This window comes from Apium graveolens, chromosome 11 (genome assembly GCF_009905375.1).
Source record: "Apium graveolens cultivar Ventura chromosome 11, ASM990537v1, whole genome shotgun sequence".
In the NCBI taxonomy this organism is placed as follows: domain Eukaryota; kingdom Viridiplantae; phylum Streptophyta; class Magnoliopsida; order Apiales; family Apiaceae; genus Apium; species Apium graveolens.
This window is the reverse complement of record NC_133657.1, coordinates 17,606,099-17,632,301: the sequence shown is the minus strand read 5'-3', so window position 1 is coordinate 17,632,301 and position 26,203 is coordinate 17,606,099. Positions and strand designations below refer to the sequence as shown.

Below are 26,203 nucleotides of genomic sequence, written 5' to 3'. Positions count from 1 at the left end.
TAAATCGTTATGTTGTCAATTTCTGTAGACATATATGGACTCAACATAATTGATACCTATTCAACTTATATCTTAATTGTGGATGCTTGGTAGAATGGTATTAGTACAATGAAAGTTGGCTTTTATCAGTTTCGTGTTATTTGATTAATATCATCACTGTTGCATGCTAAGGGTAATAACAATAGCTATTGAAGGAAGTAGTAATGAAGTTGTGATCTCATGAGTGTTTTAATATTGTTAATTCAAGTGTTAATTAAGTGCTTAATTCTAGTAGTTAATTGTAGTTAATAATTAGTTAATCAAATCTAAGTGGTATTGTCTTAACATTGAGAAGTAGTCATACATTGGTGAGTGAGTTTAATTGAACATAATTAGTCTGAGTCTCTGTGGGAACGAACTAGAAAGTATTCTATATTACTTGCGAACGCGTATACTTGCGTGTGTTATTAGCGCGTGTTTTCGCCCTAACAGTATGCAAATGGAATGTGGCAGCCTAATAACAGGTTTTAGAGAACAAAGAAGCATTTTCACTTCCATGCTAACTTGAAGATATTCAAAGATGTTGGATAGAGAAATGGAGCAGCATGTAATTAGACTAAGAAACTTTAGACTAAGAAACTTTTATCTTATTAGTTTGTCTTTTTATCATGTAACTTGATGATATATAAAACAAGAGTAGCAAGTTGAAATTTAATAAAGGAAGAACTGAGAAATAGAAAAAGCTGTATATGTTAAGAAGTTCTCTGTTCTAAGTGTATCATACTTGTAATTAGCTGTGTGCATCTTTGCATCACAAAGTTCTCATCAATATATATATATATATAGTGGGTAAGTTCAATCTACCAGAAAAATTTTAAACTTTGTGTTTAATTACTTTGTGTTTGAATACATCTAAATTTTCATTATATTCAACAGTGATATATTTATATCTGTGAGAAGTTCTTAAAACTGAAAATAAACCAAGAACTTCATTCAACCCCCTTCTGTAATTCTAGTTGTTAGATTGCTTAGAAATAAGAAGAATCGACAAAAAAAAATTGTTCTATATTTGTTGTAGTGGAAGAGCCGGAGCGACGCTGTTAATACGAGAAGTATAGGACAAAGGGAGTGATAGTTAATTGGTTCTTTAGTAGATACTAGATATTAAGGCCTAACTTCGGCTACTTAGGGCAAATCCAACAGTGATCCAAAGATCCAAATTTGGGGCAGATTACCCCAAAGTCCATTCCAACAGTGACCCAAATGGTGATCCAAATTTGGATCAGTGAACAGTTTGGATCACTGTTGTTCACTGATCCAAATTTGGATCACTTGATTTAATATAAAAGAATGGTTTTATTATTTGTAATTTATGATAATTTAAATTGATTTTTTGATTATTTAAATATAAAATTAATAATATAATATAATTAATAGTTAACAAAATCTATTTTTTAAATAAAACTTAAAATAATGAGAAAATATAATTTCATTAAAATTTAAAAATAAAAAATAAATAGGCACATATTGCACTTAGAGATGTATTAATTGAGCATTTGTGGGAAGAATATACTAATTCGGAAAATTAGTGTGTATCAATGATATTTTGTATGTTAATTATTGCAATAAATGTGTTTTTCGTGAATTAAGTGCACAATTTTAATATTTTTATGTGTATTAATTTTTTTGATTTAATTAATTTATGGAATGTTATATAAATTGCTAATTATGATTAAATGATTAATTTAAGATAAAATTGCTTAATATGATATTTATATATTATTATATGTAAAAAGTAATTTGGATCAATTATTTGAATCACATTATTAGAGTTGGTCAAAAATTTGGATCAGTATTTGAATCAGTTGGTAATCCAAATTTGAATCAACTGTTCGAGATGGCCTTAAAGCCTGTTTAAAAAAAAAATTGAAACTCTATACATAGCTAAGCTGCTATTCTTCATTTTCGAATCCGACGTGGCGGAGGAGGCCTACTATACGGATACAGCTAGGGGTGAGCAAACAAAAACTGAAAAACCGAAACCGGACCGAAAAACCGAAAAACCGCACCGAAAAAAACCGAAACCGACAAAAACCGAAAAAACCCGTAACCGAACCGACCGGACGGTTTGGTAACGGTTACGGTTTTATCCTTAAAACCGAACCGAAAAACCGAACTGCTAATATTATTTTAAAATATTTAATATATATTTATTTACTTATCTATTTTATACAAATATGAGTATATGATACTTGCCAAATTTATATAAGAATTTTAAAAACCTTTTGTTGTTGGGCCTGTAGATGGATTATGATAGTCATTTACTTGCACTTGGACTTGTCGATAGTCATTCATATTATAGCTCTATTAATTCATCAATACGAATCCCTCATTTAACGATGCTACTTGTTTGTTACATTATACTAAATAATTAATTTTCTTAGATTTATATTAAATAAGGTCTATAAATATTTTTAGTATTATATTAAATAATTATTTTTTTTAAAAAAAATAAAAACCGAAAAAAACTGAAATCAATAAACGGTTAACCAAACCGAAAATAACCGTTCCGAACGGTTACGGTTAATAGTTAGAAACCGAACCGAACCGACATACACGATTCGATAACGGTTTTCGGTAAAAACCGAACTGAACCGAACCGTGCACACCCCTAGATACAGCCCATCTATACTGTATTGAGTTGCACCAAGAGAATATCCTAATTAATGTACCTTACCTTTTTTTCCCAATATGAGCAAATATTGTTTCTATTGATCTATCCAAACATTTACAAAACCTATATATATTTGGCTCTTGAGGAAATTAAGAAGTTACAATCCCCAAACTGAATGCCTCTTCATAATCTGTAAAGGGCCTTTCTCGTTCATCCTCTCATTTTATGATCATCAATGGATATTATTGTGTGATTAGCATTGTCTCGGTTTTTTTATCTTGTAAAAACCTTTAAGTATATTATTTTCAACTTACCAATGTGTTTTTTTTAAGTTACTTGCATGCAACAAGGGGTGCAAGTATGTGAGAGATTAGTTTTCAAAATAATACTTCAGTGCTCCAAAATCTCAAAAAATTGTCGAAGCTTCTGAAATAACTATGTCCGTAAGATGATTAATCACATTACTCAAAAATATATGAGAAGACACATGCATTAAGATTAATATTAATATGCAACCAAATTAAAACATGCCAAATTAGGAGTAAAAGGCTAGTGTGCTAAAGTGGAATGTGCATAAAATCAGAAGTAATGAGGATTGCATTCTATACATGGATGTACATAGGTCCTTTGTTGTTAATGTTAACGATTTGATGAAAATTGTGTTTCTTTACCGTTACGATTTTGTACACTATATCTCCTAATCGTATATTCGTTTATTTGGGATATTATTGTTTGGTTGAAAGAAGTCGAGGGTTCGGCTGTTAACAAATATAAAATTTCATAAATGATAATAATAACAAAATTTATGCAAATGATATATGTCCAATTACGATTTATATACGTATATGGATGCATGGCAAGTCCATTTTATTCATGTAATTATCAATTTATCATTTGTGTTTTCAGACAAGTTTTTAGGAAATTTGTCATTTCTCTTTATCATTTCCTTGGTTTTAAAATGACATGGCTAGATTTTTATTAATACGTTAAATAACCAATTATAATAATTATGAATAAATGAACTACAAATTTAATTGGTAAATAAATAATTACGAAATATTTAATTAATTCATATGGTCAATTATTTAATAAAAACTAGAGGACACTTGATAAATATAAGTTATACAAAAATTGAAAGTATATTTAAGAATATCTACAAAAATATAAGTTATAGCTAAGGCTATATTTAAATCTATAATTTTATTAAATAAATTTATTTTTATATTTTCACCCTTTTGTTTAACATTATTAGTTTTCTTCAACTATTTTTTAAATTCATATTTGAATCCACTATATTCCTGTCTATAATAAAAAAATATAGAAAAAGGTTAATAAATTGGTATATAGGCCATATTTGGTATTGTTATTACATACAGTCAGTTTTTTTATTGAAAAACTGTCATAAAGGTGTTTGATAAATTTTAAAAACTATTGTTTGTAAAAGCGCTTTTGATCTAAAAATATACTTTTAGAAAAAAATATTTTCAGTTTTTGCAGGAAATATCTAACAGTTTTACCATCAAACCTTCTAAATTTTTTTTTTATATATTATATATCAAAATATGTATAAATTAAAAAAAAATATCAAACAGTCATCTAATTTTCGTGACAACAATTCTTCAAGCGATACTTTTTCTCACAGTATAACAGTTTTCGAGTGCACTCCACACGGAGCCATAGTCATGCAGATATAGCCATTAATAAAAAAATAAAATCTTACTAAATTTCATAGATTTTAAGTGAAAAGCAATGGGGAAATACAACTGATTTTGAAAATAAAAAATGAATAAACCGTACATTTAGATAATGAATAAAAAAGTAAGTAAGTGTAAAGAGAGAGTGACACTTGTTGCGAGTCTATAATATGTGGCGCTGCTTGATATTCACTGGACTCTTCTTTCCTCTTTACTTTTCCACCCTTCACGAGAAGTACACTCCCCTCTCGCTCTCGCCCGTGATTGTGGGTGTAAAACAAACACCACAAGAAAATCTTCTTCGATGGCGAGCAGGAATTTAGAGAAGATGGCGTCCATAGATGCACAATTGAGGCTCTTGGCACCCAAGAAAGTGTCCGAAGATGACAAATTGGTGGAGTACGATGCTTTGTTGCTCGATCGCTTTCTTGATATTCTTCAGGATTTGCATGGCGAGGACATTCGTGAAACTGTACTATACTATCTCCCCCCCCTTATCCTATTTATTTTTTATATTCTTTGTGGCTAATTTTCAATATTTTATATTTATGGTTATGTCTATAGTTTGAGGATTCTTATGTGGTTTAGGGTTTGAAGTACAGTATATCCCTTTTGGGAATACTCTTGCTAGGTACCTTTTCAATATGTCCTAATTTTGAACATAATTACCTTCATTTTTAGCTTCAATTTAGCACTTTCTTTTGCTGTAATATTTTGCAGTCGCATAGTTGTGCCTAATAATCTTGTTATTCTTGATTGTTTCATGTATACCTAATAAACCTATTTGTATTTGTTTTATTGTTTCATTATAAAGTGTCTGCGTGTCTTCTTCTTTTTTTAACACGGTGTCAATGCTGAGGTCCCCAGATTTCATCAAGTTGCCAAATTTTTCTATTTTCTTATGTAATCTCTAAATCACATTTTTATACTTTGGACAAGGAATTGAATTTACAAGTAGTTGGTTTTCCATGTGACTCTAATTCTAAATATAAAAGCTTTTGTTCTCTCTGCTAGGTGCAAGACTGTTATGAGCTCTCTGCTGAATATGAGGGTAGCACTGACCCTCAAAAGTTGGAGGAGCTTGGGAGGATGCTGACAAGCTTAGATGCTGGGGACTCTATTGTAGTTGCCAAGTGCTTCTCCCACATGCTTAATTTGGCCAATTTGGCTGAAGAGGTTCAGATAGCTTACAGACGAAGGATCAAACTGAAAAGGGGTGATTTGGCGGATGAAGCCTCTGCAACAACTGAATCAGATATTGAAGAGACATTCAAGAGGCTTGTGGGTGAATTGAACAAGACCCCTGAAGAAGTTTTTGATTCTTTGAAGAACCAGACTGTGGACTTGGTCCTTACAGCTCATCCAACACAGTCAGTGCGTAGATCGTTGCTTCAGAAGCATGCTAGGTCTGTTTTCTGCAGTCCCAACTGGAAAACTGGATGTGGTTTATGACTTGTTGATAATATTTAAATTATAACTATTTGTGTGATATTTTTCAGGATTCGTGATTGTTTGGCTCAGTTGTATGCTAAAGACATCACTCCTGATGATAAGCAGGAGCTGGATGAGGCCCTCCAGAGAGAGGTATGTGCAGAATTTTCAGTTTCAGACCTTAGTAATTATTTATTTAATTAAAAGGGTGATACAAGAACTGAATGTCTGATTTCTAGCTTGAAAGTTATCTTATTTTGATTAAATTTTTAAGTTCATCATGATATGCAACATAATATTATGAGAAAATCCCACCCCACCCTGATTTTGTCATACATAATTATCAAGCGTTTTTAATCTAAACTATCTTAGATGTAGATTACTCAAGTTGACAATTTACTTTTGCCTCTGTTGCAATGATAAACTTCTTTCCTTGCTTGCATATAGATACAAGCTGCATTCCGCACTGATGAAATAAGGAGAACTGCACCAACTCCACAAGATGAGATGAGAGCAGGGATGAGCTACTTCCAAGAGACAATTTGGAAGGGAGTCCCTAAATTCTTGCGTCGTGTTGACACTGCTTTGAAAAATATAGGGATCAGTGAACGAGTTCCTTACAATGCACCCCTTATTCAGTTTTCTTCGTGGATGGGCGGTGATCGTGATGGTATACCCTTCTGTAAAAGAATTTTGACCCTGAATGATATGCTAAATAAATGTTTTTATTATTTTGTTTATGTTGGTAGATGCTAAATAATTACTAAAAACAAATTCTGCAAATATCTTTAGAAAACAAAATTACCATTCTTAATCCTCCTAGAAGTTTTTTCTGTTATGCAATTGTCATAAAAGTTTGTCCGTGTACAAAGAATTCTTTGTGGAACAGAATATTATGTGGGACCTTTTTAGACAACCCTTTACTGTTTGTTTCATCTTGACTGGACAGTTCCTAGTTCAAGATCTATTTATAATGAATATAAGGAATCTAAACATGCGTAAAATATGTACTATAGTATATATACATGCCTACAAGTGGAGCTATTCTCTAAAAACTTAGGTTGTTGCTAATGTTCATTTGATATGGACTGCAGGAAATCCTAGGGTCACTCCTGAGGTTACAAGGGATGTTTGTTTATTGGCTAGAATGATGGCTGCCAACATGTACTTTTCCCAGATAGAGGATCTTATGTTTGAGGTAAGGAGTCTATATATTGTTACAGTAAATCATTATTTTGGCAGCAGATAACTGCCAAGTGGATACTGATGTCCGTTGTTTACTTTTCTGTTTCCAATCTGTTGTTCACAGTTATCTATGTGGAGGTGCACTGATGAACTTTGTGCTCGTGCTGATGAACTTCATAGGTCTTCAAAGAGAGATGCAAAACACTATATTGGTAGGCCCTGTGTGATTTTTATATTTGATTTAAGCTTGATGTTTTCAAACTGATAATTTTAGGAGTGATTAATATAAGGTCTTCCATGCCTTCAATAATATTGTTTATGCGATTAAATTATCAATACTTTATTCTACAATGTTTGAGGTTTATTTTCATCCTTTTTCAGAGTTCTGGAAACAAATCCCGCCAAATGAACCATATCGTGTTATTCTTTCTGATGTGAGGGATAAACTGTATCATACTCGTGAACGTTCTCGTCAAATATTATCAAATGGGCTCTCAGATATTCCTGAAGAAGCAACTTTTACTAATGTTGAGCAGGTCTGTCTTCTTCAAACTTTATTAAACATGTAAATCATGATGGATTCTCTTCTGTTAATTCTAAATCATTATCTACTTTGCTCTTATCTTGCAGTTCCTAGAGCCTCTAGAGCTCTGTTACAGATCACTCTGCTCGTGTGGTGATCGGCCAATTGCTGATGGAAGCCTTCTTGATTTCTTGCGGCAAGTTTCAACCTTTGGTCTCTCACTTGTTAGACTTGATATTCGGCAAGAATCCGACAGGCACACAGATGTTATGGATGCTATTACAAAGCACCTGGAAATTGGATCCTATCGGGAATGGTCAGAAGAAGGCAGACAGGAGTGGCTCTTATCTGAACTCAGCGGAAAACGCCCTTTATTTGGTCATGATCTTCCCAAAACAGAAGAAATTGCTGATGTGTTAGAAACCTTCCATGTCATTTCCGAACTCCCGTCAGACAGCTTTGGTGCCTACATTATTTCAATGGCAACTGCTCCATCTGATGTGCTTGCTGTAGAGCTTCTACAAAGGGAATGCCGTGTTAAGACTCCCCTAAGAGTTGTGCCTTTGTTTGAAAAACTAGCCGACCTTGAGGCTGCACCTGCAGCTATGACTCGTTTATTTTCAATTGATTGGTACAGAGACAGGATTAATGGAAAGCAAGAAGTCATGATTGGGTACTCAGATTCAGGCAAGGATGCTGGCCGTCTCTCTGCAGCTTGGCAGCTATATAAAGCTCAGGAAGAGCTTATAAAGGTAGCAAAGCAATTCGGAGTAAAGCTAACAATGTTTCATGGTCGTGGAGGGACTGTCGGACGAGGTGGAGGTCCAACCCATCTTGCTATTCTATCTCAGCCACCGGATACAGTACATGGATCGCTACGTGTGACTGTCCAAGGTGAAGTTATTGAACAATCTTTTGGTGAGGAGCATTTGTGCTTTAGGACACTCCAAAGATTCACTGCTGCTACGCTGGAGCATGGAATGCATCCTCCTATATCACCAAAGCCAGAATGGCGAGCACTACTGGATGAGATGGCAGTCGTTGCTACAAAGGAGTATCGATCCATAGTTTTTCAAGAGCCCCGGTTTGTGGAATACTTCCGCCTTGTAAGTTTTCCTACTATTCATATCTCAAATTTGGGATAATATTGAGCATTGTTACTAAACTGTCTTCATAGCCCAACAAAAAGTTTAACGAATATTTCCAGTCTGCAAGTCTATATTAGCACGATGATTAGCGCACACGCGCGCACACACACACACAAACACACATACACACACACAATGGATAATGCTAATATAACTATTCTTGTTCTTTTTCCACCATGTTTACTGGTGAAATTTATGTCCATATGGTCTTTGTTGATGTGGTCTTGTTACAAAATATCGGAGCGCCTAAAGCTAGTACTAACGCATAATTATCAAAAATAAAAAGCCGAATAATGCATCTAAGAGAACTAAGTGAAAAGTTTTACATTATAAATACAGGCAACACCAGAGTTGGAGTATGGCCGTATGAATATCGGTAGTCGTCCAGCTAAAAGAAAGCCAAGTGGTGGAATAGAATCTCTTCGAGCAATCCCATGGATCTTTGCATGGACGCAGACGAGGTTTCATCTCCCAGTTTGGCTTGGCTTTGGAGCTGCATTTAAGCATATTATCGAGAAGGATATACGAAATCTTCAAATGCTCAAGGAGATGTACAACGAATGGCCTTTCTTTAGAGTCACAATTGACTTGGTGGAGATGGTATTTGCAAAGGGTGACCCAGGCATTGCAGCATTGTATGATAAGCTCCTAGTTTCAGAAGAGTTGTGGCCTTTTGGGGAAAGATTGAGGGCAATCTTCGAAGAATCTAAGAGCTATCTTCTCCAGGTAATCAACAACATATAATTTATTATGAACATGTATAGCGTACTACTTTTTCTTCCTTGAATTGACCAGCTACCGTGTACTGATTTAAACAATGTTGATCATGAAACATGGATTCAAATTATTTGATACAGAATATCAGTTCAGTTTAGAGCCAAAAATGGTAGGCGGTTGAGAGTACTTATACAACATTGATTGATCTGCCGAAATGTGTGCCTCCATTTTACTAGAATTATAGTTGTACCTTTTGTTTGGATGGAACAATTGTTGTTTATGTGAAACTGATAACATTTTTTGTTCTCTTCTTTTCCGGGGTCTGCTGTCTCTTAGATTGCGGGGCACAAAGATCTTTTGGAAGGAGATCCATATTTAAAGCAGAGACTCCGTCTTCGTGATTCATATATCACAACCCTGAATGTTCTCCAAGCCTACACATTGAAACGGATCCGCGACCCCAGTTATGATGTGAAGGTGAAGCCACATCTTTCAAGGGAAATCACAGAATCAAGCAAAAAGCCAGCTGCAGAGCTTCTGAAGCTCAATCCTATGAGCGAGTACGCCCCTGGACTGGAAGACACCCTTATCTTAACCATGAAGGGTATTGCTGCTGGGATGCAGAACACCGGTTAAATAACGTTTTTATTTGTAATGTCTGTTAATTATTATAACTTTCAAGTTATGTGAAAACAACTTGGTAAACTTGAACGTACGGGAGTAACAATTTTCCATCTGAAATTTATGTGTTTGCTGCTTGTATAATGTTATTTGTTGTTACTTTAATCTTTTTAAGTTTTAGGGGCTGCTGACAGTTAGAGTTATTAAATTTTTCTTATGCGGAAGTTGTGATAATAGACACAGATGCCTGTAAGAAAAGTCAATTGAGACGAATAACCAATATGAATGTTGATAGACGGATAGGATAGGCGTTGACATCTTAACATGGCTTAAAGAGCATACCAGGTTCACATGCTAGAGTTTGAGTGGAATCGAATCCATTAGACTAGAAATGAGTTGCAAATGCACTCTTTAAACAAAAAGACGAGATCCGTTAATACCGCTACTTAAAATAATTTCAGTATTGTTTTTCGCATGATATATGTTGAAGTCTGGCTTCTAATTCTAAACTATCTTGGATTCTTGGTCAGTCCTCTCTTTGTTTTTTTTAAGCTAGTAAAAGAAATGCTAAATTTTAAGAACCGACTTTATTTGCATCAGATGGGTTATAGGTATACTCTTCTTGATTATAGGGAAGCGACAAACCTTGATCTGTTTACAACTACAAAACCAACGGTTTAGTTGTTTAAGTTTAGGCTGTCCTGTTTGCACTTAAACTAAGCACTTGCACTATACGTTGCCTTGTCCCCCCTCAGTTTTTCAATAATTTCTTTCCATACCCCCGAAGTTGATGTAATTTATTTAAGAAAATCTTTTAATATGCATATACTGTAGATGTTAAGTATCTTTCACTTTTCCTTAAATAACAAATTCAAATTTTAACAGCAATCATACTTGAGTTTTTTTTTCCTTTCAGGTAATCATACTTTAGTTTAAGTATTTATTTTATGAATAATTGTGTTGATCCCAAATTGATACCCAAAATAGATCTCAAATGCTAGGTGTTGCCATTTGATTGACTACAAATAAATTATTAATAATAAACCTCATGCATTCACATAAATTTAATCAATGAAAATTAAAAACATACAAAATTATCGTGTCACCGATGTCACATTATTTGGTACCAAACTTATAGTTCTAGTACTACTCTTTATTTATAAGGAAGTTGGGAACAGTTTCAGAAATAAATTCGGGAGGTATAGTATTTCTCTAAAAATATTTACCTAATTCAATTGTATACATGATTTAAGTTACTCCGGTCCTAACTCTCCGGATTCTAATTGTATCTAAAGAAAAGGAGGCGCGTGTATTCTTGAATAAATTTTACATTCAAAATTAGGGGTGATCAGAAAACCGCACAAATCACAAAAACCGTCCGCACCGCACCAAATCACACCGTAAGACGCGGTTTTTTATTTTCGTGGTGCGATTGCAGTTTGAATTTTTAATAAATCGCGCGGTGCGGTGCGGGTTGTGGTTTTAAATTTCTGAAATGCAGTTCAAACCGCACCGCATCGCAATATTTAATATATTATAAATATATATATATATACACTTATATTCCTATCGTTTAACATAAAGAACCATTTTATATTCTTAGTTAAACTGAATTTCACCAGATGACTATAGCATCCTTATTGAGTTAAAATTATATGTTAAATTCATTAAGGAATTCAAATGTACACACGATTTTCTGACAAATAAAAAAGAGACTACACAATCTCTTGTTTATATTTCTTCACAAGGATAACCAAAATCCAAGTATTTATATAGTGAACTAAGATGTTGCATTCTATTTGATCAAAACTATTTTCGGAAATTTGATTAAATTTAAGTTTTGTATTTATTTAATTTCTTTGAACTTGTAAAGTATAAACCGCAGTGAACCGCATCACACTGCACCGCATTTTTATGGTGTGGTTTATGCGGTTTTCGAGGGTACGCGGTGCGGTTGCGGTTTGAAAATTTGAGCAAACCTCATGTGCGGTTTGATTTGCGGTTTGAGAAAAAAACCGCACCGCCCGCGCTCACCCCTATTAAAAATGACTGACATTTGAGGAGACAAATATAAAGAGGGAAGGAATCAGAGAAAATAGATTGGAGAGATGAAATTTAGAACAAAATTTTTCATAATATGAAAATACATATGATATTTTAGGTTTCCGATATTAATACTATGAATTTATGTGTGCGAAAGTTGAAAATGTAATATTTGAAGGGACCAAATACACTTTACAATCAATTTTTTGTATAAAATCAAGAAAAATGAAAGTTGTTGAGAGGTTTTGTGGCACGCCAGATGAATGGGGCAAAATGAACCATGCAAAATTTCAGTGGACAAGGAGAGACGGTATTTAAGAGTTGGGTACAAGCAAAAGCAAACTCCATATTGTATGACCAAGCTATTCTTACAACTTTATGGACTGGGCTCATTTCCAGGTATTGCTCCATAAACAATTGTGGAAGCCCATTTAAAGCATTCATTCATTGTTTAGGAGACGATAAATTAGAGGGTCGGTGTGGCAATCATTTAACTATTTTACATTGTGTATTCCATGCAATTCTTAATCATAATGATGCTTTTAAGACTTGCTAATTAACCAATCTTACTGGCCAGTTTAGCATGTGTTGACTTCCTATCAGTTTGCCTATATATACAAAGACTGAAAGACCTATTTCAACATTTCACATACCAACTAATTTGATCGCATTGCTTAAAGTACTGCTTCCACTTCATTTTCACAGCTGCAACACCAACCTAACATCAAATACTACTACTACTACGTAGCAGAGATCATGACGGTAAGCTCAGTTTATCTATGCATGCATATCTCAACATCTTGTTCTTCATGATTTCCATGCATATATATAATCAGACACGTACTTCCCCTTTGTTGATTAGACCACGGAAATGCACGTACACATTGATTGCCCAGGATGTGAGGAAAAAGTCAGGAAAGCTCTCGCAAATCTCAAAGGTGCCTTCCCTTCAAATCATTTTCACATTTCTTTAATATAACAAAGACTGAATCAAGGGGACGAACTCTACAATGATACTTAAATTATAATAATAAATTTGCATGTACAGGAGTGGACAGTGTAGATATAGATATGGAGATGCAAAAAGTGACGGTGACAGGATGGGCAGAACAAAAGAAACTTCTCAAGACCGTCCGAAAGACGGGACGGAGGGCGGAGATTTGGCAGTTGCCCTACAATCCGGAACTCCGTAACAGCAACTACAATATAAATGGTGGTCAGCACATGAATCATGGAGGTGGTGGTGCACCATTTATAACGCAGCAGCCAGTGGCGTCATCCTCGTACAACTACTACAAACATGGTTACAGCACCAGTGGCCATGGAACTAATTCTCAATATCCTCATCCCACTTCTCATTCCTCCTCTGGATCTATTTTTGGTCACCAGACTGGTGCTGCTTTTAGCGACGAAAATCCAAATGCGTGTTCCATCATGTGATGGTCATGTAAGTCAAACATATAATTAAAGCTTTGGAGTAATCTGTATGGCTATATATAACTACTCGGCGGTTACTATGCTAAGTTATACCAGCTAGCACCTGCATGTGTTTTTTATATTTGGATTTTTTTTGTGTTGCAAGGAGGAAAATACGACATCACTTTGTTTTTGTTTTTTCTTAATCTACATCTATCAGTTCTTTACTATGCTTCATATGAAAAAGTCAACTTCTTTTCATAATTTTTCAACAAAACACAATTTTGGAAATTATAATTGTTTTAATAAACAGACACCAATTGTGTATCGAAAAAACACGTATCAAATGTAATATATTGAAGTCACTACTACTACCATCAAAAAGATAAAATAAAAAAAACTAGATGACATAATTAATGCATAAGAAATTATTTTCAAACATAACAAGTTAAAGTCATTGTTACATTATTACCGGCGAATAGATAAAATTGAAAAAAGTTGCGTGCATATTCAAACACAGTAAAAATTATTGTTACTGGTAAAGAGATAAAATCGAAAAAAGCTGCTCATAATGTACAAGGGATTGCCCGTGCATTTTCCTTTTATAAAAATATAAGTACCTACTTTTTCTTGGCTGCACAGCCGCCATATAGCAACTACCACGATCACTACTCCGTTCACCAAATGTCGCCGTCCAAACATTGCCCACCTCTATGGTCGCTATCACTTAGCGACAGGAAGGCGTTGTGTCGCGAACTCTATTAACCAGTTCGTGATATATTTATTCGACCGTCCCATTTATTGACATTCAAAGACATGTATGTTTTATATATCATGTACTACTTGTATTACATTTTACCACATATACAGGGGCATAAGCCAGCTAATTAGAGCATATTATCATAAAAGAAATGATTATACTAAAAGGAATAGTTAACATTTGTATAAAAAGGTTTGATACAATTTTATAAACAAATCGAAATATGAAATAATTTTATTATATCTTATAAATTCTTTAAAAAAATATTGATATTCTTGAGAGCTTTTTATGTTACAATAGAACTCGAGATGGTTAATTAATATGATAACCTATTATATGATTATATAATTTCACAAATATCCTTTCAATTACAAGCTATGTTATATTAAATATGATCTTGTTTATATGCATATCCTAATTGATAGGTGCGATCCTATAAGTTAAGAACCGACATATCAATCTCTCATATATTCATGTGTTTGTATATGAGCAAATACTGATTCAGCTCTATATTCTGACCAACTGCAAATCCTGACGACAATCAAATTCTACTGTCAACATATCTTGATCAGCTTTCCCAGACTAAATCGTGATGATTATTTGAGTAGGATTTCCAACAAGGTACTTGCCAATCAGCATGTTCAATCCTTAAGGTGGACCATGACATGCAGTCCCCAAAAGTCGTTTTACCCTTAGTAACAAGTCAAAACTATTTGTTCACTCGCGGACAAAAGGAAGGCTTCGCCCTTGCAATCGGTTTGACAAGCGAGTCACCAAAAAGCAGATTATATTCGCTCAATCATGTCCCAAAATAGGAATAGAGTCCATGGATCAGAACACGAGTGAGTTACCTAAAAGCAGATGGTGGTGCAAGACATGCATTTAAATAACAAGACTAAGTCATTTCAACAACCTAAGATTAGTTGTATGATAATCTTCTTGTATTTTGTAATACTATTTCTTGAGTTTGTAAAAGTGTTAAGGAGATTAGACTGGAGAATTTTTCTATGAACAACCATCAAGCTCAGGTGTAATAACTCGAATTTTTGAGACCTTGTATAAAGTTTAATGAATAGTAACCCTGACAAACGGGAAAAACTTTTGAGCCCACACTATGTAGTGCATGAGAAAATGAGTTTACACTATGTAGTGCATGAGAAAATGAGTTTCGGAATTGATATTACGACTATACGTACCAAATGAGTATATGTAAACGCTATTAGTTTTCGAAGAAAACGAACTTTGAAAAACGACCGTATTTACGACTTATCGAGGATTACGGGAATCACAATATAATTACGAGATTAAAATCCTACGGATTTATATTCAAGTAGGATAAATAAAAATATAAGGAATAAATACGAAAGGAATTACATTGTGAACCACTTACGAGTAAGTATTACGGAGAACGTTTAAGTAACCGAGCGAACGCGTAAATGATTAAATAAACGTAACGCACTAACTAAACTATGGTAAGGAAGTAACCATGGTTACTTAATCAAATAGTGAGCTAACCATAGGATGACCAAGCTAGCTAGCAAATATTGTGCTAAGAAGCTAACCTTGTAGTTAACTTGTAAGCTAGCAAGTTACAAAGATATGTCCATGGATTTGGCAACAAGGAATAAACCTAGAATGCTATCCTAGGAAGAATAAAATCAAGTTGCAAAGATATCAAGTCACCTTCCAAGAAGCAACCTATCCAAACATCCAAGAGAAGCAACCAAGTAGTATAAGTACCCCCCCCCCCATTTGGATTTGGTTTTTGTCTTTTTTCTATTCAGGTTTGTTTTTAAATTTGTTTCCTGGAAGGATTCAGATATTGGCTAATTCAAGCTGATATTGAATTTCTCTTGGAATCTTATTGGGTTTGGGTTATTGTCTAAGCCTATAAATACCCTTCTCATGTAATCTTTTAAGGGAGACAATGGATAATATAAAACTTGTGTTTTGAGATAAACTATGAGTAGTTTTTCTTTTCTCTAAACTTTAATTACTGGATTGTTTTGAAGATTAGATTCGAATTACTTAGTTTCTGGATTGATCTAAGCAATTTGAGATTCAAAGTTCACGTTTCTGGATTGATCGTGTTCTTTTGAAATATAATCTTCTTCTCTTATCCCTTTTCTTCTTTTGAAATGGTACCAGAACTGACTGAAAAGATACGAGTATGTCAGGAAAAGAAGATGAGTGAGGAAAAATGGACATTGACCGGTGAAGAAATAAGATGCGAGAAGGATGAGACAGGGATCATGAGGTATGCGTCCCGGATTTGGATTCCGAATGTGCAAGAATTGAAGGATGAGCTGCTGCACGAAGGGCACAGCTCTAGATATTCAATCCACCCAGGAAGTACGAAAATGTACCGTGACCTTAAGGAATATTATTGGTGGCCTAACATGAAGAGAGAAGTAGCAGAGTGGGTCATCAAGTGCTTGACATGCCAGAGAGTGAAGGCGGAACATCAGCGACCTAGTGGACTATTACGACCCCTAGAAATTCTGGAATGGAAATGGGAGCATATAGCCATGGATTTTGTGACAGGCTTACCAAGGACAAAGACCAATCATGATGTTATATGGGTTATCATTGATAGACTGACCAAGTCCACATACTTCCTACCATTCAACGAAAGGTACACCGTAGACAAGTTGGTAGATATTTACTTGAAGGAAATTGTAGTGAGACATGGCGTTCCTGTAGCCATAGTGTCAGATAGAGACCCGAGGTTTAATTCCTGATTTTGGAGAAGCTTCCAGGAATGTGTAGGCACCAGAATAAACATGAGTACCGCTTACCACCCCCAGACCGATGGACAAAGCGAAAGGACTATTCAGACCCTAGAAGATATGCTGCGAATGTGTGCCATTGATTTCAAAGGAAATTGGGATGACCACTTACCCCTGATCGAATTTGCTTATAACAATAGCTATCACGCTAGCATAGGAATGCCCCCGTATGAAGCTCTTTACGGGAGGAGATGTCGCTCTCCCCTGTGTTGGGACGAAGTCGGAGAACACAAGATATTAGGACCAGAGTTAGTCCAGGAGACCAGAGAAATGGTAGGACTCATCAGGAAAAGACTGGTAGCAGCCCAGGACAGACAAAAGAAGTACGCCGACCAGATCAGGAAGGATAGGGAATATGAAATAGGAGATTCTATGCTATTAAAGGTATCTCCGTGGAAAGGAGTGATGAGATTTGGAAAGAAAGGGAAGCTGAGTCCTAGATTCATAGGACCCTTTGAAATTTTGAGGAGAATAGGACCTCTAGCTTACGAGCTCGCCTTGCCTCCTAATTTGCAACAAGTACACAACGTGTTCCACGTGTCCATGTTGAGAGAGTACCATGCCGATGCACGACATATAATAGTGTACGAGCAGGTAGACTTACAACCAAACCTGACTTATATCGAGCAGCCAGTAAGGATAATGGACCAGAAAGAACAAGCGCTGAGGAACAAAACGGTGAAGCTAGTTAGGATCTTGTGGAGAAATCAAAATGTTGAGGAATCAACTTGGGAACTTGAAGACGCAATGAGGAATAGATATCCCCACTTATTTTCTAATTGATTCCGGGACGGAATCCTTGTTAGAGGGGAAGACTGTAATAACTCGAATTTTTTAGACCATGTAAAACGTTTAATGAATAGTAACCCTGACAAACGGGAAAAACTTTTGAGCCCACAATATGTAGTGCATGAGAAAATGAGTTTCAGAATTGATATTACAACTATACGTACCAAATGAGTGTATGTAAAGCTATTAGTTTTCGAAGAAAACGAACTTTGAAAAATGACTGTATTTACGACTTATCGAGGATTACGGGAATCACAATATAATTACGAGATTAAAATCCTACGGATTTATATTCAAGTAGGATAAATAAAAATATAAGGAATAAATATGAAAGGAATTACATTGCGAACCACTTACGAGTAAGTATTAGGGAGAACATTTAAGTAACCGAGCGAACGCGTAAACGATTAAATAAACGTAACGCACTAACTAAACCATGGTAAGGAAGTAACCATGGTTACTTCATCAAATAGTAAGCTAACCATATGATGACCAAGCTAGCTAGCAAAAAGTGTGCTAAGAAGCTAACCTTGTAGTTAGCTTGTAAGCTAGCAAGCTACAAAGATATGTCCATGGATTTGGCAACAAGGAATAAACCTAGAATGTTATCCTAGGAAGAATAAAATCAAGTTGCAAAGATATCAAGTCACCTTCCAAGAAGCAACCTATCCAAGCATCCAAGAGAAGCAACCAAGTAGTATAAATACCCCCACCCCATTTGTTCCATTCGGCCCCAAGGAAAAAAAAGGGAGAATTGGAATTCAAACTCCAAGTTCAAGCTCTTGTAAAATCACCCAATTAATTCCCAAGCCTCCTAGCAACTAAAATAAGGTAAGAAAATTCTTTCATCTCCTTTTATCAAGGTTTGATGGGTGGAATAAATTCAAGAAACTCACTAGTGAATAGTCTGAATAGTAACCTCTCTTTGGTTTCTTGATTTTAATGGTGGTTTTAGGTTCTAAAAATCATACCAAGCACTTACAAGCCTCCACCATCCTCAAGAACACATCTCAAGCTTTCAATAAAGGTAAAAATCTTTGGGCCAACTTTATATAAGGTTCATTTTTAAGATCCATTTAGTATGAAGTAGTAAACCTAGCTTACTAAGTGTTATTGATGAAATCTTGATGATTAAGTTAAGTAGATTTAAGGTTGGTTGTTGTTGCCTCAAGAACATGATGTTATTGAGAGGAGTTTGTGTGTTGATGATGATATGATGATTTTTGGTGGTTGTGTTGATAGTTAGAGCGTAAACGAAACCCCGATCGTAAACGTAACTTCGTTAAAACCAACAAACCGTAATTTTAAGTTTCTGCAGAAATCCCGAAGTTTTAAACTTAGATTCTTGAAAAATAATATTTTTTTAGGATATACAATGTTATAAGGATCGTTTAGGTGCTTGAATCACTTGATTCCGATTTACGGATCAAAAGTTATGGTCGTTTTAGTAAAAATGATTTACGCGACAAAAACTGCTACGAATTACGAACTTTGAAAATATAAAGGATAAACTTAAAGTATTCATAAATCATGAAATTTTTACAGAGAGTAACATATTGAGTTTCATAATTTCCATAAAAATTTCAAGTAAAAATAATGATTTCTCAATTTTATTAAAATATCGGAGCCGAGACCGCGCGGGTAGAAACCGCAAGAATCCTTAAGCGCAGCCGACGACGATAATGAGAATGAACCCAAGATACTTAGGAAAATGAAGTAACCATAATGTGATTATGACTTAAAAGAAATGTTAAGGGTAGTATGAGTTGAGAGGGTGCATAATAAGTAGCGCGTGAGTGTGAGTTGCTGTAAATTAGAACGGAACCTAACAAAATGAAATGTGTTTATGGTTATAGATTTCCGAGCGGAACCTAGAGCATCCTCCACCTCGAGATACCCAGGTAAGTTTACAAACCCAACTCCATTTTTACTGTTGTGTTGTGAAAGGATTGTTTTACTATCATCGCATAAATACCATGTTTGCCATGATACGTAGTTGCTAAATTTTCGCATAATATAGCGATGTTGTACGATAAGTATATAACGTGAAATGATATTTCACTTTAGGCGTGACGTATTATATAAGACCGAGGATCAGTCAGGATTTAAGATAAAACCCGGAAATCATTCCGGAGATATTATAGGACGGGTATAAGTCCATAATAGTACATTTTAAAGGGACTCATCGTCCATTTACGAAATATTAAAACACCTTGAACTTTTATTAAAACTATTTTCCAATGATCATATTCCCTCAACTATATTTTATTGTTCGGATAATAAATATTATATACGTATTACTTTATTATAAGAGTAGTATACTTCAACGTTTATTTATTCAAACCCGATTAATCATTATAGATTATTAATTATGTAGATACAAACTAGTTAAGGAATATTACTTTAAATAAACCTTTTATAGAGTAACTCATTTGAGGTATGATTAATATCATTTATCATTTAATTAATTATAGACTATTATTTAATTAATTATTATTTATTAAAGGATTATTATTGATTTAAAAATCATAGATCCTGATATAAAACATACTTTCTGATTTAGAAGTATCATTCGAATAATTTCAGATTGTCGGTGAATATTATCCCGACCTATTAATATTTTGAATATAGTTTCAAGGAGAAACTTTTCCCCTTATTGATTATCTGTTGACAACGGTCAACTCACATCCTTAGTACTTCCTCCAAAACTTTCGGAAGTACATATACAGTAAAGCTATGCCTATCAACAAGCAAAACGCTTTGAGGAAGTTCGATGTGGTTCGAGTTCTCAAGACGTGATAGGATTTCCTAAAGGACAAGGGAGGGGTAGAATCCAAGTACTTCGTGTATTGGATAGGCTACTGGTACTGTAGGAGACGGTACAATATGTACCTATGGACCTGCGAAGTGTGTGTATACCCGAAATGAGGACACATAGCCCGTATGCGGCCAGGGTGATACCCGAGAGATGACGGTTTCGTCCTTCTACTAGTAGAAAAGGTTACTATTTCCGTAGTACGACTGATCATCGTATGCGGTGGCTCCAGGAATTGTCCAAATTCTTCCAATTGGAATTGAGATGCAATACCGTAACCCAAGCCTAGGTGCTGGGATTACTATCAAGGTATTCGCAGGTTATAAAAACCCCCTTAAAGAATTGTTTTCGTAAGAAGGTGTGTAACACCAAGGAAAACTATTTTCGAATAAAATATATATATAATATATGATGATTTCATACAGCCATTTCCATACTGTACATTATTATGCTGAGCATTATAGCTCACACTTATTTTCTTAAATTGACACAACACAACAGTGAATCAAGATGTCTGCCATGAGAACCACAGCCAGGAAACGGGTAGGAAATGGCCAGCTGTTCCGTAGATTGTTTGGTGTTGTACCTCAGGTAGTCAGAATAAGCTGGATTAGTTTTCAGTTGTTTATAATTCGGCTTATTTATAAGTATGGTTTATGTAAGATAAGAAACAAGAAATGTATATTTGGTTAGCGGACTAACCTTACCTAAAGGTCACTCCCCGATAAGACTAATTATATTTGGGTTATAATAAAATTTCTCTAGTGATGATGGTTCGTTTCCAAGACAATAACCTGTAAGTGTGTGTGTGATAAGTGTGGGGTCGTGAAGCGTGAGTATTTACATATTGTAGTATGATTTGTTTGAGTTTAGATGGCGTGGCTTCCGAGACTCCTGACCCCGGGTTTTGGGGCGCCACAGAAATGGTATCAGAGCCTTAGGTTATCAAATCTTGGAAACGATAGGATATAAAATATGTAGACCTAAGAATAATAATGTTATTCTCAGAGGACTAACAATGAGATTTACAGAAGGGGGGGTTGAATGTAAATCTCAAAACTTTTTCAAGTTTTGAGCAATTTGTAAGACTAAGTGTTTGAGTGATCAAATGTGTGTGAATTGCTTGGAGCTGATGCAGACAGATATATATTTAAACACAAATGAAATGAACACAAAGAACTTAAAAACTTTTCTGGTGGATTTGTTGTTCCACCAGAGATGTGTTATTTCAGAAAATCTGTGATTCAAAATTAAATCACAGCTGCTTCCTAGTACAAACTAGATGATTTTCTCTCTTGATATTTCTAAACAGCTCAGGGAAAATTCATATCTAATTACTAGCTACTACTTGGTTTATATAACCCCAAGTTTACAAGTGAAGACAAAGATAAAGTACAATAAGACAATAGTTCTCCACTTGTTTCAGTTCCATTTTTATCCAGTGTAATATGGAATTATCTGTTGACTTTCCATTTTGAACCAGACTAAAAACGGCTACTTTTTCTGCTGTTCCTGAAATAGGCTACCACATCTCTGTCAATCCATGTGCATCTGTCAGCTTTGTTAACTGTCACTATCAACTGCTATGAGACTGAGCATCCATTGAAGCTTTCATCCGTTGATGGCTTTATCCGTTGATGCTCTAGCAGTGCATCCGTTGAAGCTTTCATCCGTTGATGGCTTTATCCGTTGATGCTCTAGCAGTTGAAGCTTTATCCGTTGAAGCACTTATCCGTTGAAGCGTTAGAGACATCCGTTGAAGCTTAGTTTCTTATCCGTTGAAGGTCTTCAATATCAGTTGACACTCCTTCACTTATACAAAATTACAAGGCATGAAATATTTACAATTAGCCCTCCTACTTGTACATCCATTAGTAGTCAACATGACTGATTATCTCCTAACAACATCTAAGAATTACAGCTTGAAACCAGAGAGTGAGATGTGCTACAATACCAAACTTATTGCTAAGTAAGGCTACTCCTTCAACGGATAGCCAAGATGGTCTTATCCGTTGAGGCTACAAACACTAGATTTCTACTTAAGTGTTTTGCTGAACTTATCATCAAACTAATACACATATTCCTAACAATCTCCCCCTATTTATGTCTACTAGAACTGTAGGCATAAATTTGGGTTTAGCTTGATGATAACAAAACACTTAACAAATACATAAACTGTAACTAAGCAGAAATTCAAAAGTGCTGCAAAAGTGTATATGCTGAGATGAAATTGAAGAAATACATTGTTTCCAAGGGTGCTCCTTTAGCTTGAGCAAATTACTTTCTTTTCCTTTGATCCCTGGTTTTCTTTCCTAGCCTCCTGTCATTCTCCTCCATTTGAAGTTGAAGTTGTCTGTAGAATTCAGCTTCATCTTCTTCATTGATATCTAACTTAGATTGCATATCCTTGAGAGTTTCATTACTGGCAATCTTTAGCTGATCTTCAATTCTGAAAAATCTTCTGACTCCTTTGTTGTCTCTGAACTCCATCAACCAATGAGGTGATTTGTGAATTGTAATACATCTCTCTGGAATGAGTAAAGTTCTAGGCAAAGCATTGGGCTCCCTCCAAGTTTTCTTTATATTGGCAATCTTATTGAGAATCTCAGTCCTGGCTGTTCTGGTAAAGCCAGAATCCTTATGTATGGCTGAGTAGACTCTGATCAAGATAGTGTAGCCTTCATTCAGAATTCTGTGAAGAGGTCATGTTCTTTCCCCAGCTCCTTTGTATTTGAACACTAGTCTTTCAGGTAGCTGTCTGTAGGCAGCTATTCCCCTTACATCCTCCAGCTCATCCAGATAGAGTTCAATGTCTGAAAATTCTTTTATGTCACAGATGTGAACATAATCATCTTTAGAGTTTTGAGGTTTGGACTTAGGCTTCTGTGTGAATTTGATTGAGGCTTTAGAGGGTGTTGATTTGATTCTTCTTTTCTGCTTCTTTGATGGTGGAGAAGAGGTTAGAAAGGTGGGCAATTTGATGGTGTCCCAATCAATTGGTTCCTCCTTGGGAATGATTGTTTCACCATGAATGTTCATGAAGGGGTCAGGTACAATGGGTTCAGGAATAGAGGGTAGTGGTTTAGATATTGATTGGGTTTCTTCAGTCTTATCTACCTTCTTTCTCTTTGCATTGACCTTCTTTCTTTTCCCTTTCTGCCATTCTTCCTTACTTCTTTCCTCCATCTCAGTACCAACCATGTCCCCCATAGCTTCATCTTCACCTTTGTCTTCAATTTCTTTCTGATCTTCAGCCTGACTTGACTCTAGCTGTTTTTCAAGCTTTGCTTGTGCTCTTTTGTCAGCCTTTAGCTGTTTGGCTTCTTCCTTCAACCTTTTGGTTTCTTCCTTCTTGGATATTGAGAATTTGGGATGTCCTTGCATCACACATATGCTCTTTCCCTCTCTGAAAATAATAGCCATGTTTCTCCTTACAGCCTCATCCATGGTCTCTTTGAGATATGCAATACTTCTTCCTAAAAGCTTGTCCTCATCTGCTTTTGGAAGAGGAAAATCCACCTCTTTTAGAGGATTCTTTGTAGAGTCCTTATTGGATCTGTTATTGGGATTAAGAACCATAGGTTGCAGATCTTTGGAAGAAGTTTCTCCATCCTTATGCCTCCCTACTGGCTTGAGTTCCATAATAATTGATTCCACTTTTGTGCGATGCTTCACAGATTGTGATTGAGAAGTTGTGGAACCAAATATTAGTTGCATCTTTTCATCAATCTTCTTCCTTTGCTCTTTGACTTGCAATTCAGCTGCTGCTATCTGGATTAGATCAATTCCATCTAGCTTTCCTTTGACTTGAATTGGTGGAGAAGTTGTGATGACAGGAACTAGCACTTGAGAAACCTGAACTGTTGTAGATGGCTCTCCTTCCCCTTCCCCTTTATTCTCCCCCTTTTTGTTATCATCAAGGGTAGGGGTCAAGCCTTGTGCTTGTGCCAGCTGCATGAGTAGATTTGTTTGAGTTTGTTGATTCTGAAGAATGGTGACCATAGAGTCTTCAATGATTTGAACCCTATCTTCCAATCTGGCCAGCCTCTTGTCAGCATCAGAGGCCTTCCTTAGTCTCCCCAACAAATCTTGCATAGTACCATAGGGTATAACTGAATCCAATTTCTCAGCATTGTAGGATTTCAGATCAGTAATGTCCAGCTTGAGCTCATCCACACTTAGATTTTGCTGGTAATGCTGCAACTGCAAGAGATGCAGAGATTCCAGATGAGCTTGAAGAATTGCCTTGGTACCAGCATCCTGAGTCTCCTGAATGGCCTGCTGAATTGCCATGACTTGTTTGACCAAAGTGACACCAAACTATCCTGGTGTTGATGGTTTTGCCCATGCCCATGCAGGAAGATTAGGAACAGAACTTGGGCCTGCTACTCCCCCTAAGTTCATGCTCTCATTCAAAGAATTAGAGTCATCATCATTAGAATTTACTCCAAATTCTTCAGATGGCTCACCAGCTTGAGAAGGCAGCCTGTTGACAGCAGCTTTGTCTCTGAGAAGAGATTCTGAAGTGTGTACAATGTGTAGTGTCTGTTCTGCCTCCACATTGCCATGTGCAGCCAATAATTGATAGGCTGAAACAGGGTGAGTAAAAGTGTCAGCATCCAAGGAAATGTTATCAATGACAGCTTTGTAGTGTTGCTGAAATTGTCTTCCCTTATCTGCATCATCCACTTTCATTAACTCACTAGCAATGGCTGGATCCACCCTTATAGCTTCTGTACCTGCCTTTCTCTCAATTTCTCTCTTTTCTTGCATCAGGGGCTCCCCCTGGCTCACACACACCCTCACACCCTCACCTTCACCTTCTAAGGTGGCACTCCTCTCACTTACTTTTGCCATGCTGGAAGAAATAGCATGCATTTGTGACTCTCATCCTCTCCTTTTGCCTGGGAGCAACCCAGCCTCTCACTCAAAAAATCACTCCCTTCCCTCAAGCCTAAAAGTGATTGTATAGTTGCCATGTCCTCTACAGTTGGAGTTGTTTCTGTTAAGTGTGTAGAGGCCATCAACGGATAGGGAGTATCCGTTGTAGTGGAAACTGATGGTATCAACGGATAACTGCTGTTAAGCTTATCCCTTGAAGAACAACCACTTGTCAACGGATGAGAGATATCCGTTGAAGAAGGAAATGATGTAGAGATAGAAAGTGATATAATTGTTGAATCTGTGTGGATTGATTTTAAGTGAGGTGACACAGATTCTGCAACTACATCTGAAAGAATTGGCTGATGATCCAACAAATCATCTAAAAGATGATGATCACCAGGTTTTGAGTGGGGCTCTTCCCTGAGTTTTAATGAGGGAGAATCAGGAATTGATGTGAATATCATATCCATATCCAGAGAGGGTGTAGGAGAGTTTGAGGAATGGTGTGTGTCTATATTGAGAGAATGGGGCTGTGATTCCACATTTGCTGGAATCACATCAAGCTGAATTTGAGAAGGCACAGATACTGGTGGGTGTATCTGTGCTGTGTGTGTCCCTTGTGTGGAAACTAGGGTTTTGGCCTTCTTCTTCCTTGAAAAGGCTTGAATTGGTGAATGTTTAGCTTCAGTGTCCCTCCCTCTTTTGTTCTGTGTCCCTGGATGGGGACTATTTTTA

General features: G+C 35.8%; 2 protein-coding genes across 2 annotated transcripts; both read left to right on the top strand.

Annotated features, from left to right (window-relative positions):
- Window positions 1-4,532: 4,532 nt before the first annotated feature.
- On the top strand, window positions 4,533-10,137 carry LOC141697135 (phosphoenolpyruvate carboxylase 2). Its single transcript, XM_074501372.1, has 10 exons — window positions 4,533-4,819; window positions 5,362-5,753; window positions 5,847-5,931; window positions 6,226-6,448; window positions 6,873-6,976; window positions 7,088-7,175; window positions 7,345-7,499; window positions 7,594-8,592; window positions 8,974-9,360; window positions 9,688-10,137. The coding sequence occupies exons 1-10, from the start codon at window positions 4,652-4,654 to the stop codon at window positions 9,985-9,987; spliced, it is 2,901 nt and encodes a 966-aa protein (XP_074357473.1). The 5' UTR covers window positions 4,533-4,651; the 3' UTR covers window positions 9,988-10,137.
- A 2,745-nt stretch (window positions 10,138-12,882) lies between these two features.
- Window positions 12,883-13,540, top strand: LOC141696887 (heavy metal-associated isoprenylated plant protein 28). Its single transcript, XM_074501023.1, has 2 exons — window positions 12,883-12,953; window positions 13,064-13,540. The coding sequence occupies exons 1-2, from the start codon at window positions 12,887-12,889 to the stop codon at window positions 13,453-13,455; spliced, it is 459 nt and encodes a 152-aa protein (XP_074357124.1). The 5' UTR covers window positions 12,883-12,886; the 3' UTR covers window positions 13,456-13,540.
- The last annotated feature ends 12,663 nt before the right edge of the window (window positions 13,541-26,203 follow it).

Coding starts and splice junctions, on each gene's coding strand:
- LOC141696887 (XM_074501023.1), top strand. CDS start 12,887: ATGCACGTACACATTGATTGCCCAGGATGTGAGGAAAAAGTCAGGAAA. Junction 12,954..13,063: donor AGCTCTCGCAAATCTCAAAG/GTGCCTTCCCTT, acceptor TTGCATGTACAG/GAGTGGACAGTGTAGATATA.
- LOC141697135 (XM_074501372.1), top strand. CDS start 4,652: ATGGCGAGCAGGAATTTAGAGAAGATGGCGTCCATAGATGCACAATTG. Junction 5,932..6,225: donor ATGAGGCCCTCCAGAGAGAG/GTATGTGCAGAA, acceptor GCTTGCATATAG/ATACAAGCTGCATTCCGCAC. Junction 6,977..7,087: donor TAGAGGATCTTATGTTTGAG/GTAAGGAGTCTA, acceptor TGTTGTTCACAG/TTATCTATGTGGAGGTGCAC.